Source organism: Amblyraja radiata, chromosome 20 (assembly GCF_010909765.2).
Source record: "Amblyraja radiata isolate CabotCenter1 chromosome 20, sAmbRad1.1.pri, whole genome shotgun sequence".
In the NCBI taxonomy this organism is placed as follows: domain Eukaryota; kingdom Metazoa; phylum Chordata; class Chondrichthyes; order Rajiformes; family Rajidae; genus Amblyraja; species Amblyraja radiata.
The window spans coordinates 41,322,267-41,335,983 of record NC_045975.1 but is presented as its reverse complement, the minus strand read 5'-3'; the positions used below and the strand labels follow the sequence as shown (position 1 = coordinate 41,335,983).

The following is a 13,717-nucleotide window of genomic DNA, read 5'->3' as shown; positions in this document are numbered from 1 at the left end:
CTACAGGTGCTGTCTGTACGGGGTTTGTACGTTCTCCAAGTGACTTTTGGTGGGTTTTCTCCGAGATCTTCGGTTTCCTCCCACACTTCAAAGACATACAGGTTTGTGGGTTAATTGGCTTGCCATAATTGTAAATTGTCCCTAGTGTGTGTTGGGTAGTGTTAGTGAGCGGGGATCGCTGGTCGGTGTGGACTCAGAGGGCCGAAGGGCCCATTTCTGTGCTGTATCTCTAAACTAAACATTCCGAGTTATGGGTCTATGGAATTAGGTAATTGGGGAAGGTACTATAACAGCATTTACAAGACACAGGTACATGGATGGGAGAGGTTTAAGGGATATGGGACAAATGCAGGCAGGTGTCCATCCATCTTTTCCAGTCATGCTCCCTGACCTGCTTTACACCAGAGATACAGCATGTTCTTTAGCCCACCGAGTCCGTGCCGACCAGCGATCACTCCGTACACTAGGACTATCCTACCACAGACGACAATTTACAATCTTACTAAAGCCAATGAATCTACAAACCTGTAGGTTTTTGGAATGTGGGAGAAAACCGGAGCACCCAGAGAAAACCCACGTGGTCACAGGGAGAAGGTACAAACTCGGTCCAGGCAGCACCCGTGGTCAGGATGGAACCTGGGTCTCTGGTGGTGCAGGGCACAGCTCTACTGCGTGTCACTGCTACCAGTTCCCCGGCATTACCATCGCACCTCCCCCTATGGCTTACTTTGTAGTCTCCGTTCACGTAGCTCCCATACTCGCGGTCTCTCTTCCTCTCGTCGGACTGCCGCTTGAGCCCGCGCACGGACGTGTGCCTGATGACGGTGGCGTCCCGCGGGAGAGGTGGCACAGCCGGGGGGTGGTCCTCAGGGCTGTACAGGTGGGGCAGAGGGGGGCGTGGAGGGGCTGCCTCCTCCAGCTGTCCCAGACACAGAAACGCACAGGAATTACATCAATGAATATGACACAGGAAAGAACATTTAGTTTATCCTGACCTCCAGGGCTGCCTGCACAGTTTGTTGGTGTTGCTGCCACATCTCGGGATTTTAAAACAGGAAGCCAGTTAAGAATATAATTTAAAGATTTTTCTTTATTGGAAAAACAGAAACAAAACGTTGAAGATAGAAACAAAGAAAAGTAGGTGCAGGAGTAGGCCATTCGGCCCATTGAGCCAGCACCGCCATTCAATATAATCATTGCTAATCATCCAAAATCAGTACCCCATTTCTCCCTGTCTCCCTTGATTCCGTTAGCCCCAAGAGCTATATCTAATTTAAGAGAGAGCTCGATAGGGTTCTTAAATATAGCGGAATCAGGGGATGTGGGGAGAAGGCTGGAACGGGGTATTGATTGGGGATGATCAGCCATGATCACATTGAATGGTGGTACTGGCTCGAAGGGCTGAATGGCCTACTCCTGCACCTATTGTCTATTGCCTAACTCTCTCTTGAACCTAAGATAAATGGAAGATTTCAAAATGTGAAAGAATTTAAAAGTTAGGATGAAATAGGTAATTTAAGTAATCAGGCACAGATGAAAAATAACATGGAATCATTAAATGGAACAGTACAGCACTGGAACAGGCCTTTCGGCCCACAATGTCCATGCTGAACATGCTGCCAGGATAAACTAATCTCCTCTGCCTGCATGTGATCCATATCCCTCCATTCCCTGCATATCCATGAAAACGTCTCTTAAACGCCGCTTCCTCATCAGCCTCCACCACCACCCCCAGCAGCGCATTCCCGGCACCTGGAACCACTAACCATGGAAAGCAATTGAAATAAAGTGAATTTAACAAAATTATTAGAGGAAGAATTGAGGAAGATGGTGAGATAGTGCAAATTAGATCAATGGAAAACAGATTAGGTATTCTGAAAAATTGAAGTCTCTAAATAAATGTCATAGAGTGATACAGTGTGGAAACAGGCCCTCCAGCCCACACCGCCCAACTACACCTGCCTGCCATAGGCCCATATCCCTCTAAACCTATCCTATCCATGTACCTGTCCAAATGTCTCTTAAACATTATGACGGTACCTGCCTCATCTATCCCCTACAACTCCCTATAATAAGGCAGTACGGTGGCGCAGCGATGGAGTTGTTGCCTTACAGCGCTTGCCGCGTTGGAGACCCGGGTTCGATCCCGACTACAGGTGCCGTCTGTAAGGAGTTTGTACGTTCTCCCCATGACCTCGTGGGTTACCTCCAACACTCCAAAGGCGTACAGGTATGTAGGTAAATTGGTTTGGTAAATGTCAAAATTGTCCCTTGTGTGTGTAGGATAGTGTTAGTGTGCGGGGATCGCTGGTCAGCGTGGACTCGGTGGGCCGAAGGGCCTGTTTCCACGCCGCATCTTTAAACTAAACTACACTAAACTCAAGTAGCCTCATCTACCTTCTCCGACAAGTGTCAAGTACATTGAACCAAAGGAGGTTTACTTTGAATGGAAAAGTCTTACCAAACTTGGATTGTGGGTGAACGGAGGCAGGGTTTGAGGCTGAGCAGGAGCGTTGTACAGCTGAGGTCGTGTTTGGGGCTGAGCCCGTGTTTCGGCAGCGTTGACAGAAGGCAGCACGGGACTGAGGGGGGGACTTGGCCAAGTGGCAGGCTTCCTCTCCGGCATTGCAGCAATACTGAACGTGGAAGGCACTGTTGAGGAAGGCACAGGTTCTCTCTCTGCAGAAAGAAAAAACAAACAAATGACCACATTTTTACCCTGAATCAAGAAAGAAGCACAATAAGCTGGAGTAACTCGATTTTATCATTTAAAAATAAATTGGATAGGTATATGGACAGGAAAGGAATGAGTGCAGGTAGATGGGACTAGGTGAGAGTAAGTGTTCGGCACGGACTAGAAGGGCCGAGATGGCCTGTTTCCGTGGTGTAATTGTTATATGGTTATATAACTTGGCGGGACAGGCAGCATCTCTGGAGAAAAGGAATGGGTGACGTTTCGGGACGAGACCCTTCTTCAGATAATTGGCCATTTGACATTAGAAGATAGAACAGTACGGTGTAGACACAAGGAACTGCAGATGCTGTTTTACAATATAAGCCACAAAGTTATTGGAGGTACAGCATGGAAACAGGCCCTTCGGCCCACCGAGTCCATGCCGACCATTGATCATCCGTTCGCACCTGTTCTATGTTATCCCACTTTCTCATCCACTCCCCACAGTTTACAGAGGGCCAATTTACAGAGAGCCCGCGGTCCCTGGTTAGAGACCAATTCGGGAGCTCCAAGCCGCAGAAAGTTTCAACCGTCCCGACGCGGGAGTTACGATCACCCCAAAGCGAGGGCTTCGGATCGCTGGCTGCGGGAGCTTTGATGGCCCCAACTGCGGATGGTTCGACAGCCCCGACCGCGGGAGAATAAAGAGGGAGAAGATTGGATGCCTTCCATCTAACTGTTTCTTAAATGTTGGGATAGTCCCAGCCTCGACTACCTCCTCTGGTAGCTTGTTCCATACACCCACCACCCTTTGTATGAAAATGTTACCCCTTAGATTCCTATTAAATCTTTTCCCCTTTACCTTGAACCTATGTCCTCTAGTCCTCGATTCACCTACTCTGGGTAAGAGACTCTATTCCTCTCATGATTTAATACACCTCAATAAGATCACCCCTCATCTTCATGTGTTCCAAGTAACAGAGTCCCAGCCTACTCAACCTCTACCTGTAGCTCACACCCTCTAGTCCTGGCAACATCCTCGTAAATCTTCTCTGCACCCTTTCCAATGACATCTTTCCTATAACATGGTGCCTAGAACTGAACACAATTTTCACTGTAGATTTACACAGGGTGTCCAGCTGAGGGCTTAGCATTTGAGGGAGGTTGAATTTTATTTGTCGAGCTAAAAGGATTCCTTGAAATTTTATTTTATTTTAATCAATGTTCTGCTGTGGCACAAGTTTTCATCATCTGGGCTCAATATAACGCAATTGCTGAATTAGAGAACGCTACTTTTGAATTGGTTATAACACGATTTCTATCGGGAACTAGAACTTGAAATTGACTATGGAAATTGACAAACAGTCAATGACAGCCCAGGGAAAATAAGCTGTTTCCATATAATTCCCCCGTTGTGGCAATAATCAGTCATCATTGTGCCTGCAGATCACAGTTTATCACATTTTAAACTGCCGGCAGGACACCAACTGCCTCAACTCCCCTGTCTCACTCTAACCTCTCCCCCCCCCCCCGAACGTACAGCCCTCCACTCACTCTGCAACAACCCAGACTGGGTGATCAAACCTGCCGGCAAGGGAGGTGCCGATGTAGTTTGGCGCGCTGATCTCTATAAGGCTGAGGCCACGCGCCAACTCTCAGACACCTCCTCCTACTTATCCTTGGACCATAACCCCACAGACGAGCACCAGGCCTCAATCTCTAGCACCATCACTAACTTCATCAACTCCGGCTCCCTGCCCTCCCATGCCTCCAACCTCATTGTTCCCCAGCCCCACGAGGGGTTGGACATCTGTGAGATGGCACTGTGACTCATGCAGCAGCTTGATTTTAGTGGGACCATGTGAAGGTTCCAATCCCCCACCCCTGACCCATTGTGATGTCATATCATATGTAAATTAGATCCATTGTGATTGGACATCTGTGAGATGGCACCATGACTCATGCAGCAGTTCGATTTTAATTTTTTTAATGTTTTTTACTAAAGAAGCGGGGAAATTAATAACCAAATTTTCTAATTTTCAAAACAAAATGTGGAGGAGGAAAAACTCTACAGGAATATGTAAAAATGTCTCCGTTACGGCAAAGGATGCAGGAGTAAATCCATATATATATATATAGATAGATAGACTGAGTGCAGACCCGTTAGGTCTGTTTCCCCAATGGTGTGAGATGTTGAGAGGATGAAGCTGTTTTGCAATGAGGCCCTCCCCCTGACATCACTGGAAGGTGGTGGAATATTCTGTTTCGCAGTACCGTTGGGGGGGGGGGCATTGTGACGCCACTGGAAGTTGATGTTTTAAAAGGTGGTTTTGCCTTTTTTTGACACTTTAATCATGAATTATCTGGGGGTGAGGGGGCTAAGGGGTGGGGGGAGGTGTGAATAACCCATGGGGGGGGCGGGTGTGATTAACCTGGGGCGGAGGGGCGGGGGTGTGAATAAACCGGGAGGGTGTGGGAGGGGGATGGGAGCAGGGGATGGGTGCAGGGTGTGGGGGGAGGGGCGGGGAGGATGTGGGAGGGGGGGGCAGAGGGAGGGGTGAGGGGGGGTGGGCGGTGAGGGGGGTGGAGGGAGGTGTGTGTGGGGGGGAGGGGGTGTGGGGGGGAGGGGTGTGGGGGGAGGGGGTGTGTGTGGAGGAGGGGGGTGTGTGTGGGGGGGAGGGGGGTGTGTGTGGGGGGGAGGGGGGGTGTGTGTGGGCACGGATGGGTGTGTGTGGGGGGAGGGGGGGGTGTGTGTGGCAACAGATGCCGTGGTCGCAGACCCGAGCGACTCCCACTTTCCCTCCTCTGCTTCCCAACCCTCTCCTCTGCCTCAGTCCCCTGAGCCTCCCTCCTCACCTCCTCCAGAGGATCATCAGCCGTCGGCGCCCTCAGAGGCTGCTACTCTGTGCGGCCCCGGAGCACCAACAGCAGAGCCAACCCAAGTGGGGCTGCGGGCGTTCGTGGATCCAAGGACCCGAGCGAGGCCACATCTTCAGTGCGACTGGGCCAGACGGGCCAGGCAAAGGGGTGAGGGGTTTCCAGAACATTCCAGTGTGGGCGCCCCCCCCCCCCCTCCCTTTGCGAAGATTCAGTGGTTTATGAGGTTAAAACCGTTGGGGAGGTGGAGAGTGCAGCGACCCCCTCCCCTTGTGGGGGCATTGTGACGCCACTTGAAGCTGCTTGAAGAATCTGTGAGTGTTTTGAAAGGCCGATTTTGCTTTTTAAATTAATTTAATGATGAATAACTTCTGAAATATAGCATGAAATGTGAAGGGAACCTGTTTATTACGTCGATCGGATTAATGTAAGTAATAATCTGTAAAAATCTCAACTCTAGCGCGTAGTGTTTTGACGAAGATGGAAAAATACATTCACACACACATACACACACGCATACATACATAAAAGATGAGACTTTTAATAGTATACTAGACCAAGTGCAGACCCGTTGGGTCTGGTCCCCCAATGGTGTGATCCCCCAACCCAATATTCGTCCAATGGAACTGAAGCCGTTCCCAAATGTAAGATTCCAGCACTCCCCTGCCTCCCTCAGCAGTGGATTAAAAAAAAATCAAATTGCACCTCCCCTGCCTGCTGCAGCAGTGAAAGGTTCAGAGTGTTCCTGTCTTGCAAGTTTGTTTCGAAGTGTGTTGGAAGCTGTTTGGAAGTGTGTTGGAAGCTGATAGGAAAGAGCAGCCGTCAACAAATCAAAAGGCAGAAAGTCAACGAATCAAAAGGCAGACAGGCAGCCGGACGGACGGATGTCGGACGGATGGGGCGAGAGTTTTATAGAATAATAGATAGATAGATAGATATTAAATCATGAGGGGAATAGATAAGTGAAGGCACAGTATTTTACTCAGAGTAGGGTAATCATGAACCAGAGGACATAGGTTTAAGATGAGAAGGAAAAGATTTAATAGGAATCTAAGGGGCAACTTTCTTTACACAAATGGTGGTGGGTGTATGGAACGAGCTGCCAGAGGAGGTAGTTGAGGCAATTGTGATAAAGAACATTTATAAAGCATTTGGACAGGTGCATGGATAGGAAAGGTTTAGAGGGATACTAGACTAAGTGGGACCCGTTGGGTCCCATGTTTACACGGGAGGGCTTGTTCCCCGACGCAATATTCCACCTCTCCACCAATTCCAATATTGGTGGCCACTGGGGGGGCTGGTATGGGTTCTTGGGGTGGCAGCTCTGTCCCTCAAGCCTGATCTGCCGGCAGCTCACTCACGGCTGGTGGGCTGGCAGTTGACATGGCTATTCCTTGAAATTCCATTTCAAGCAGGGTGCAAGGCCACCAAATTCAACTCCATTTTCCTACCATTTCAAGCAGGGTGCAAGGCCACCGAATTCAAGCGCAGTTTCCAACCACTTCAAGCAGGGTGCAAGGCCACAAAATTCAAGTGCAGTTTCATACCACTTCAAGCAGGGTGCAAGGCCACCAAATTCGTGCAGTTTCATACCACTTCAAGCTGGATCCAAGGCCATCAAATTCAAGTGCAGTTTCATACCACTTTCAGCAGGGTGCAAGGCCACCAAATTCAGTGCAGTTTCATACCACTTCAAGCAGGGTGCAAGGCCATCAAATTCAAGTGCAGTTTCATACCACTTTCAGCAGGGTGCAAGGCCACCACATTCAGTGCAGTTTCATACCACTTCGAGCAGGGTGAAACCACCATAAAACCACACAAAACACCAAACTCACAGTTCAGTAGATATTCAGTGTGTTCAGTTGATTCACAGATCAGACAGAGTCGTGACCTCTCCCTCCCCCATCATGCAGAGACTGAGCCACACTCACACTTCTGGGTTTAATAACCCCCCCCCCCCCCCCCCTCCGGAAAAGGTGTGGCCTTCATGACGTGATTGACAGGAGAGCGATTCTCAACATTTTTTAAACACTAATTTTTTAAACACTAATAACACTTTTATTTTTAATTGATGGGAAGAATTCTCTGCACCTGCAGAGGGGGACTAAGATGGCCAAAAATCACAGCTGTAAGTGGTAGCGTTTTATCTAAAATCAATATACAATGCAAACAGAAAGTGCATTTGCAGTAGTGCCTTTTAACTTCAAGCCAAAGCACCCAACCACCATTTGCAGGCTGTAGTGCCATTCAACTTCAAACCAAAGCACCCAAACCACCATTTGCAGGCAGTAGTGCGTTTCAACTTCAAGCCAAAGCACCCAAACCACCATTTGCAGTAAGTAGCGCCTTTCAACTTCAAGCCAAAGCACCCAAACCACCATTTGCAGTAAGTAGTGCCTTTCAACTTCAAGCCAAAGCACCAAAACCACAATTTGCAGTAAGTAGTGCCTTTCAACTTCAAGCCAAAGCACCCAAAGCACCATTTGCAGTAAGTAGTGCTTTTCAACTTCAAGCCAAACCGCCCAAACCAACATTTGCAGTAAGTAGTGTCTTTCAACTTCAAGCCAAACCACCCAAACCACCATTTGCAATAAGTAGTGCCTTTCAACTTCAAGCCAAAGCACCCAAACCACCATTTGCAGTAAGTAGTGCCTTTCAACTTCAAGCCAAAGCACCCAAACCACCATTTGCAGTAAGTAGTGCCTTTCAACTTCAAGCCAAAGCACCATTTGCAGTAAGTAGTGCCTTTCAACTTCAAGCCAAAGCACCCAAACCACCATTTGCAATAAAAGTAGTACCTTTCAACTTCAAGCCAAAGCACCCAAACCACCATTTGCAGGCAGTAGTGCCATTCAACTTCAAGCCAAAGCACCCAAACCACCATTTGCAGGCAGCAGTGCCATTCAACTTCAAGCCAAAGCACCCATTTGGTTTGGGTACCTTTTTACTCAAACCAACCATATTTTTATTTTCAAACCACATGAAGGGGACTCACAGTTGAGTAGACATGTGTTCAGTGTTATTCAGAGCTCAGAGAGACGTGAACCTCTGGCTTCCGCCATCTTGCAGAGACTGAGTGAGGTACACCACTTCCTGGTTTTATTGTCCCTCCCCCTCCCTCCAGCAGGGGCAGCAGAGAGAATGGCAATTTTTAAAAAAACATTAATATCTCTCTGATTTTTCATCAATGGGAAAAATCCTCTGGTCCAGGAAGGCGGACGTGGGCTCTGAGCGAGGTGGCCAAAAATGACGGCTGTAGGTGGCGGCGTTCTCTCGGAAATCACACCACAGTGGGCCAAAAGCGGTCAAGATCAGACTTTTAGTAATATAGATGGGCCAAATGCAGGCAGATGGGACTAGTGAAGTTGGAACATCATGGTCAGCATGGGCAAGCTGGGCCAAAGGGCCTGTTTCCGCATTGTATGTCTCATGAAGGTGCAACCTATCATTACACTTTACCAAAAGATACCACATACAACAACGTAAACCGTAACTCACCAGGGTTCTGAAAGGATTCAATAATCATTCGGTAGTTGTTCTTGTGTGCGCTGAGGCCTCCCATGACATCCTCAATCCTCCACAGATCCTTCCTCATCTGTTCTTGATCCTAGAACCAGACAAGCAAGTCATCCATTTGCAAAACTCTAGCAAGCAAGTCAACCATTGAGTTGGAAACTTGGGGGCAAATGAACACAATTTATGCCCTTTAATTCAGATCGTGAAAGAATGGATCGATATTCACTGGAATTTAGAAGAATGAGAGTGGATCTAATAGAAACATATAGAATTCTTAAAGAAAAATGTTCCCGATGTTGGGGGAGTACAGAACCAAGGGTCACAGATTAAGAATAAGGGGCAGGCCATTTAGGACTGAGATGAGGAAAAACTTCTTCACCCAGAGTTATGAATCTGTGGAATTCTCTGCCACAGAAGGCAATGGAGGCCAATTCACTGGATGTTTTCAAGAGCGAGTTAGATAGAGCTCTTTGGGCTAACGAATCAAGGGATATGGGGAAAAAGCCAGAACGGGGTACTGATTTTGGATGATCAGCCATGATCACATTGAATGGCGGTGCTAGCTCGGAGGGCACCTATTTTCTATGTTTCTTTCATGTAATAAACCCGTGACTATTGGGCATTTTAATTTATGAAACATTAACAAACTAATAAATGAAATTGTAAAAACAACTGCCCAATCATAACTAAATAAGGAAATATTTTGTAGAACAAGAAACTGCGAGGCAGTAGACCTGAAGAATGTCTGACTTGTAAAACTAATTTTACCCCTTCCCACATGGGTGCTGCCTGACCTGCTGACTATCCTCCGGGTAATATTTTTTATTTCAGAGCGCTCTGAAACATCAGTAAGACTTTTCTCCAGCAGAACAGTAACTTTAGATTGAATCATGCACAAACTACAGCTCAAAAGCTGACTCTTTTAGAGTCTTTTATTCGTTTTCCAGCTTTAAGATCACTTTTTAAGGGCGGCACAGTAATGAAGTGCTCTGTGTTGTTGGTTCAGATAGTTCAAGAGTTCAAGAGAGAGTTCAAGAGAGTTTTATTGTCATGTGTCCCTGATAGGACAATGAAATTCTTGCTTTGCTTTAGCACACCAGAACATAGTAGGCACGAATACAGAACAGATCAGTGTGTCCATATACCATTAACTGGTAAATAAACTGATAAAGTGCAAATAAACAGATTATTAGCTATTAATGTTCAGAGTTTTGTCCGAGCCGAGTTTAATAGCCTGATGGGTATGGGGATGTAACCAGTCCTGAACCTGGTCGTTGCAGTCTTCAGGCTCCTGTACCTTCTACCTGAAGGTAGTGGGGAGATGAGTGTGTGGCCAGGATGGTGTGGGTCCTTGATGATGCTGCCAGCCTTTTTGAGGCAGCGACTGTGATAGATCCCCTCGATGGACGGGAGGTCAGAGCCGATGATGGACTGGGCAGTGTTTACTACTTTTTGTAGTCTTTTCCGCTCCAGGGCGCTCAAGTTGCCGTACCAAGCCACGATGCAACCGGTCAGCATGCTCTCTACTGTGCACCTGTAGAAGTTAGAGAGAGTCCTCCTTGACATACCGACTCTCCGTAATCTTCTCAGGAAGTAGAGGCGCTGATGTGCTTTCGACCGACCGATAGAGCAGCTGTCTCACAGCTCCAGAGACCCATGTTCAATCCTGACCTCGGGTGCTGCCTGTGTGGAGTTTGCACACTGCCGGGGTGGTGGTGAAGGCAGATACGATAGTGGCGTTTAAGTGGCTTTTAGACAGGCACATGGATATGCAAGGGTATGGATTACATGCAGGCAGATGGGAGTAGTTTAATTTGCTTCACCATAGACATACTGTCCTATGTTATAACAAGCGTCTGCTGATGCTGGTTCACAAAAGACACAAAGTGCTGGAGCAACTCAGCAGGTCAGGCAGCATCTCTGGAGAACATGCAGTGACTTTTGGGTCAGGACCCTTCTTTAGTCTGTTCTGACATAGAGTTGATCCTTGTCGACACTGATCAATCCAGGGGCTACAACGTTAGGAAAGGAACATAAATTGTTCTGACAATTGGTGGGATCAGGGCACGTCACCAGGGACCACATGTGGCTCAAGACAGGAGAGAACGCAAATGACCATATACACAATCACATTAGATTTAGTTTAGTTTAGTTCAGAGATACCATGCAGAAACAGGCCCTTCAGCTCACCGAGCCCGCACCGACCTGCGATCCCCGCACATTAACACTATCCTACACACTAGGAACAATTTACACATATACCAAGCCAATTAACCTACAAACCTGTACGTCTTTGGAGTGTGGGAGATAACTGAAGATCTTGGAGGAAACCCACACAGTCACGGGGAGAACATACAAACTCTGTACAGATAGCACCCGTAGTCAGGATCGTACCCGTGTCTCTGGCGCTGCAACCGCAGTAAGGCAGCAACTCTACTGCTGCGCCACTGTGCCACCCTTGCGTTCCTTGTGTTTCTCTACACCTTGTCGAGCAAATTTTAGTTTGATTCCGTTTTCCCCCCCGTAAACTAAAAGCGACCACATTCCAATTGTGGACACACAGAACTGCTGAAACATGCGGACTGACTGAATGATGCTGAAACGGAACAGTGGGCCTCTCTGACCAGGACTCGCTACCACAGGTGTCTGAAGAAGGATCCCGACCCGAAACGTTGCCTGTTCATTCCCTCCGCAGATGCTGCCTGACCCGCTGAGTTCCTCCAGCACTTTGTGTTTTACTCAGCATTCCAATTGCCCTCTGGAATTTAAGTAGCAAACTTTGCTCTTTTGCATCTTTTATATCTTGAATGGTTCTTTTCCTACCGATTGCAAATTTTTGCACCGACATTCATGTAACACCAATATGACTATCCTAGGAACAGCAGCCCCAGTACAATGATCTTACCTGGAGGCTTGGAACCCTCTTCATGTGTCCTACGATTGTCTCTCTGAGTTGGTTCACATCACTTTCCGTTTGTTCATATTCATTCCACGCATTCTCCAGCTCCTAGCGCACAAGTTTGAGGTTAATTCCACAATGTAATTAAAGGGAGGAGAGGAAGGCATCTCAACATGTTACATGGAATCGTGAGGAGCTCTGGAAATCTTCAGAATACTTTGACCATCACTACCGATGCCACCCCACAAATACCCAATGATTCAATCAAGCAATTTCAATCACAATCTCATACAATTACAAAATGTATAGTTTAGAAATAAATCATACAAATCAACCTCCCTTGTATTGACTCAATTTATACTTCATGCTGTCTAGGCAAGGCCAGCAGCATAATCAAGGACGAGTCGCACCCTGGCCACTCCTTCTTCTCCCCTCTCCCATCAGGGAAAAGGCATAGAAGTGTGAAAACGCACACCTCCACATTCAGGGACAGGTTCTTCCCAGCTGTTCCCAGACAACTGAATCATCCTACCACAACCAGAGAGCAATGCTGAACTACTATCTACCTCATTGGTGACCGTTGGACTATCCTTGATTGGACTTTGCTGGCTTTACCTTACACTAAAAGTTGTTCACTTATCATGTATCTATACACTGTAATGGCTCGATTGTAATCATGTATTGTCTTTCTGCTGACTGGTTAGCACGCAACAAAAGCTTTTCACTGTACCTCGTTACTTAAACATGACAATAAACCAAACTGAAACTGAAGATGACATCTCAGGTTGGGAGCCTTCTTCAGACTGTATAGTTTCTTTGTGTTGGAAAGAACTGCAGATACTGGTTTACACCAAAGGTAGACCCAAATGCTGGAGTAACTCAGCGGGTCAGGCAGCATCTCTGGAGAGAAGGAATGGGTGACGTTTCGGGTTGTGAAAGGGGACGCTGAGTTACTCCAGCATTTTGTGTCTATTTCCTTTGGCTGTCAACTTCTTTGTCCTGGCCCCCATCTCTCTTGTCCAGCTTACCTCCCTCACCACAAGCAGTCTGACGGTGGTTCTCAACCGAAAAAATCACCTATTCATGGCCTCCAGAGATGCTGCCTGACCTGCTGAGTTAAGGGCCTGTCCCACATGAGCGTCATTTGCGCGTCACGCAGGTGGTGCTCGAAGATTTTGTGAATCCCTGGGCGCCACGACCGTGCGTCACTGCCTACGCCACCACGCCTCACCACGCGTCGTGACGCGTTAATGATGTTGCGTAAATGATGCGCAAATGACGCCCAAGTGGGCCAGGGCCTTCAGTTTAGTTTAGTTTATTGTCACGTGTACCGAGGCTTTTTTGTTGCGTGCTATCCAATCAGCAGAAAGACGATACATGAATGCTTGAGACATATGCTTTTCACATCTGGTAATTATGATTTATCTTTTTCATCTCTCCAACACTATGATGAATGAACTCAAACAAATAAGAGTTGGTCTTGGCATCAAACCATTAGGCATGGACATTGTGACCTGCTCATAGGTTTATAACACAAAGGAGCTGTACTAGACCATTCAGCTCAACGCATCTGCTCCATCATCCAATCATGGCTGATATACCTTTCCTTCTCAACCCCATTCTCCTGTAGGCTTCCCATAACCCCTGACACCCTGACTAATCAAGAACCTATCAATCTCTGCTTTATAAATATCCAATGACTTGGCCTCCACTGCTGTCTGTGGAAACAAATTCCACAGATTCACCACCCA

At 47.3% G+C, this 13,717-nt stretch overlaps 1 protein-coding gene across 9 annotated transcripts in view; it reads right to left on the bottom strand.

Annotated features, from left to right (window-relative positions):
* The window catches only part of plekha7 (pleckstrin homology domain containing A7), a 303,895-nt gene that overhangs the window by 35,055 nt on the left and 255,123 nt on the right, over positions 1–13,717 (bottom strand). For all 9 annotated transcript variants that reach the window (XM_033038481.1, XM_033038486.1, XM_033038479.1 and 6 more), the window contains 4 exons: positions 11,973–12,074; positions 9,050–9,158; positions 2,462–2,679; positions 728–919 (listed from right to left, as the gene is read on the bottom strand). In XM_033038481.1, the coding sequence (XP_032894372.1) occupies positions 728–919; positions 2,462–2,679; positions 9,050–9,158; positions 11,973–12,074 (621 nt within the window). The remainder of the gene's footprint in view (positions 1–727; positions 920–2,461; positions 2,680–9,049; positions 9,159–11,972; positions 12,075–13,717) is intronic.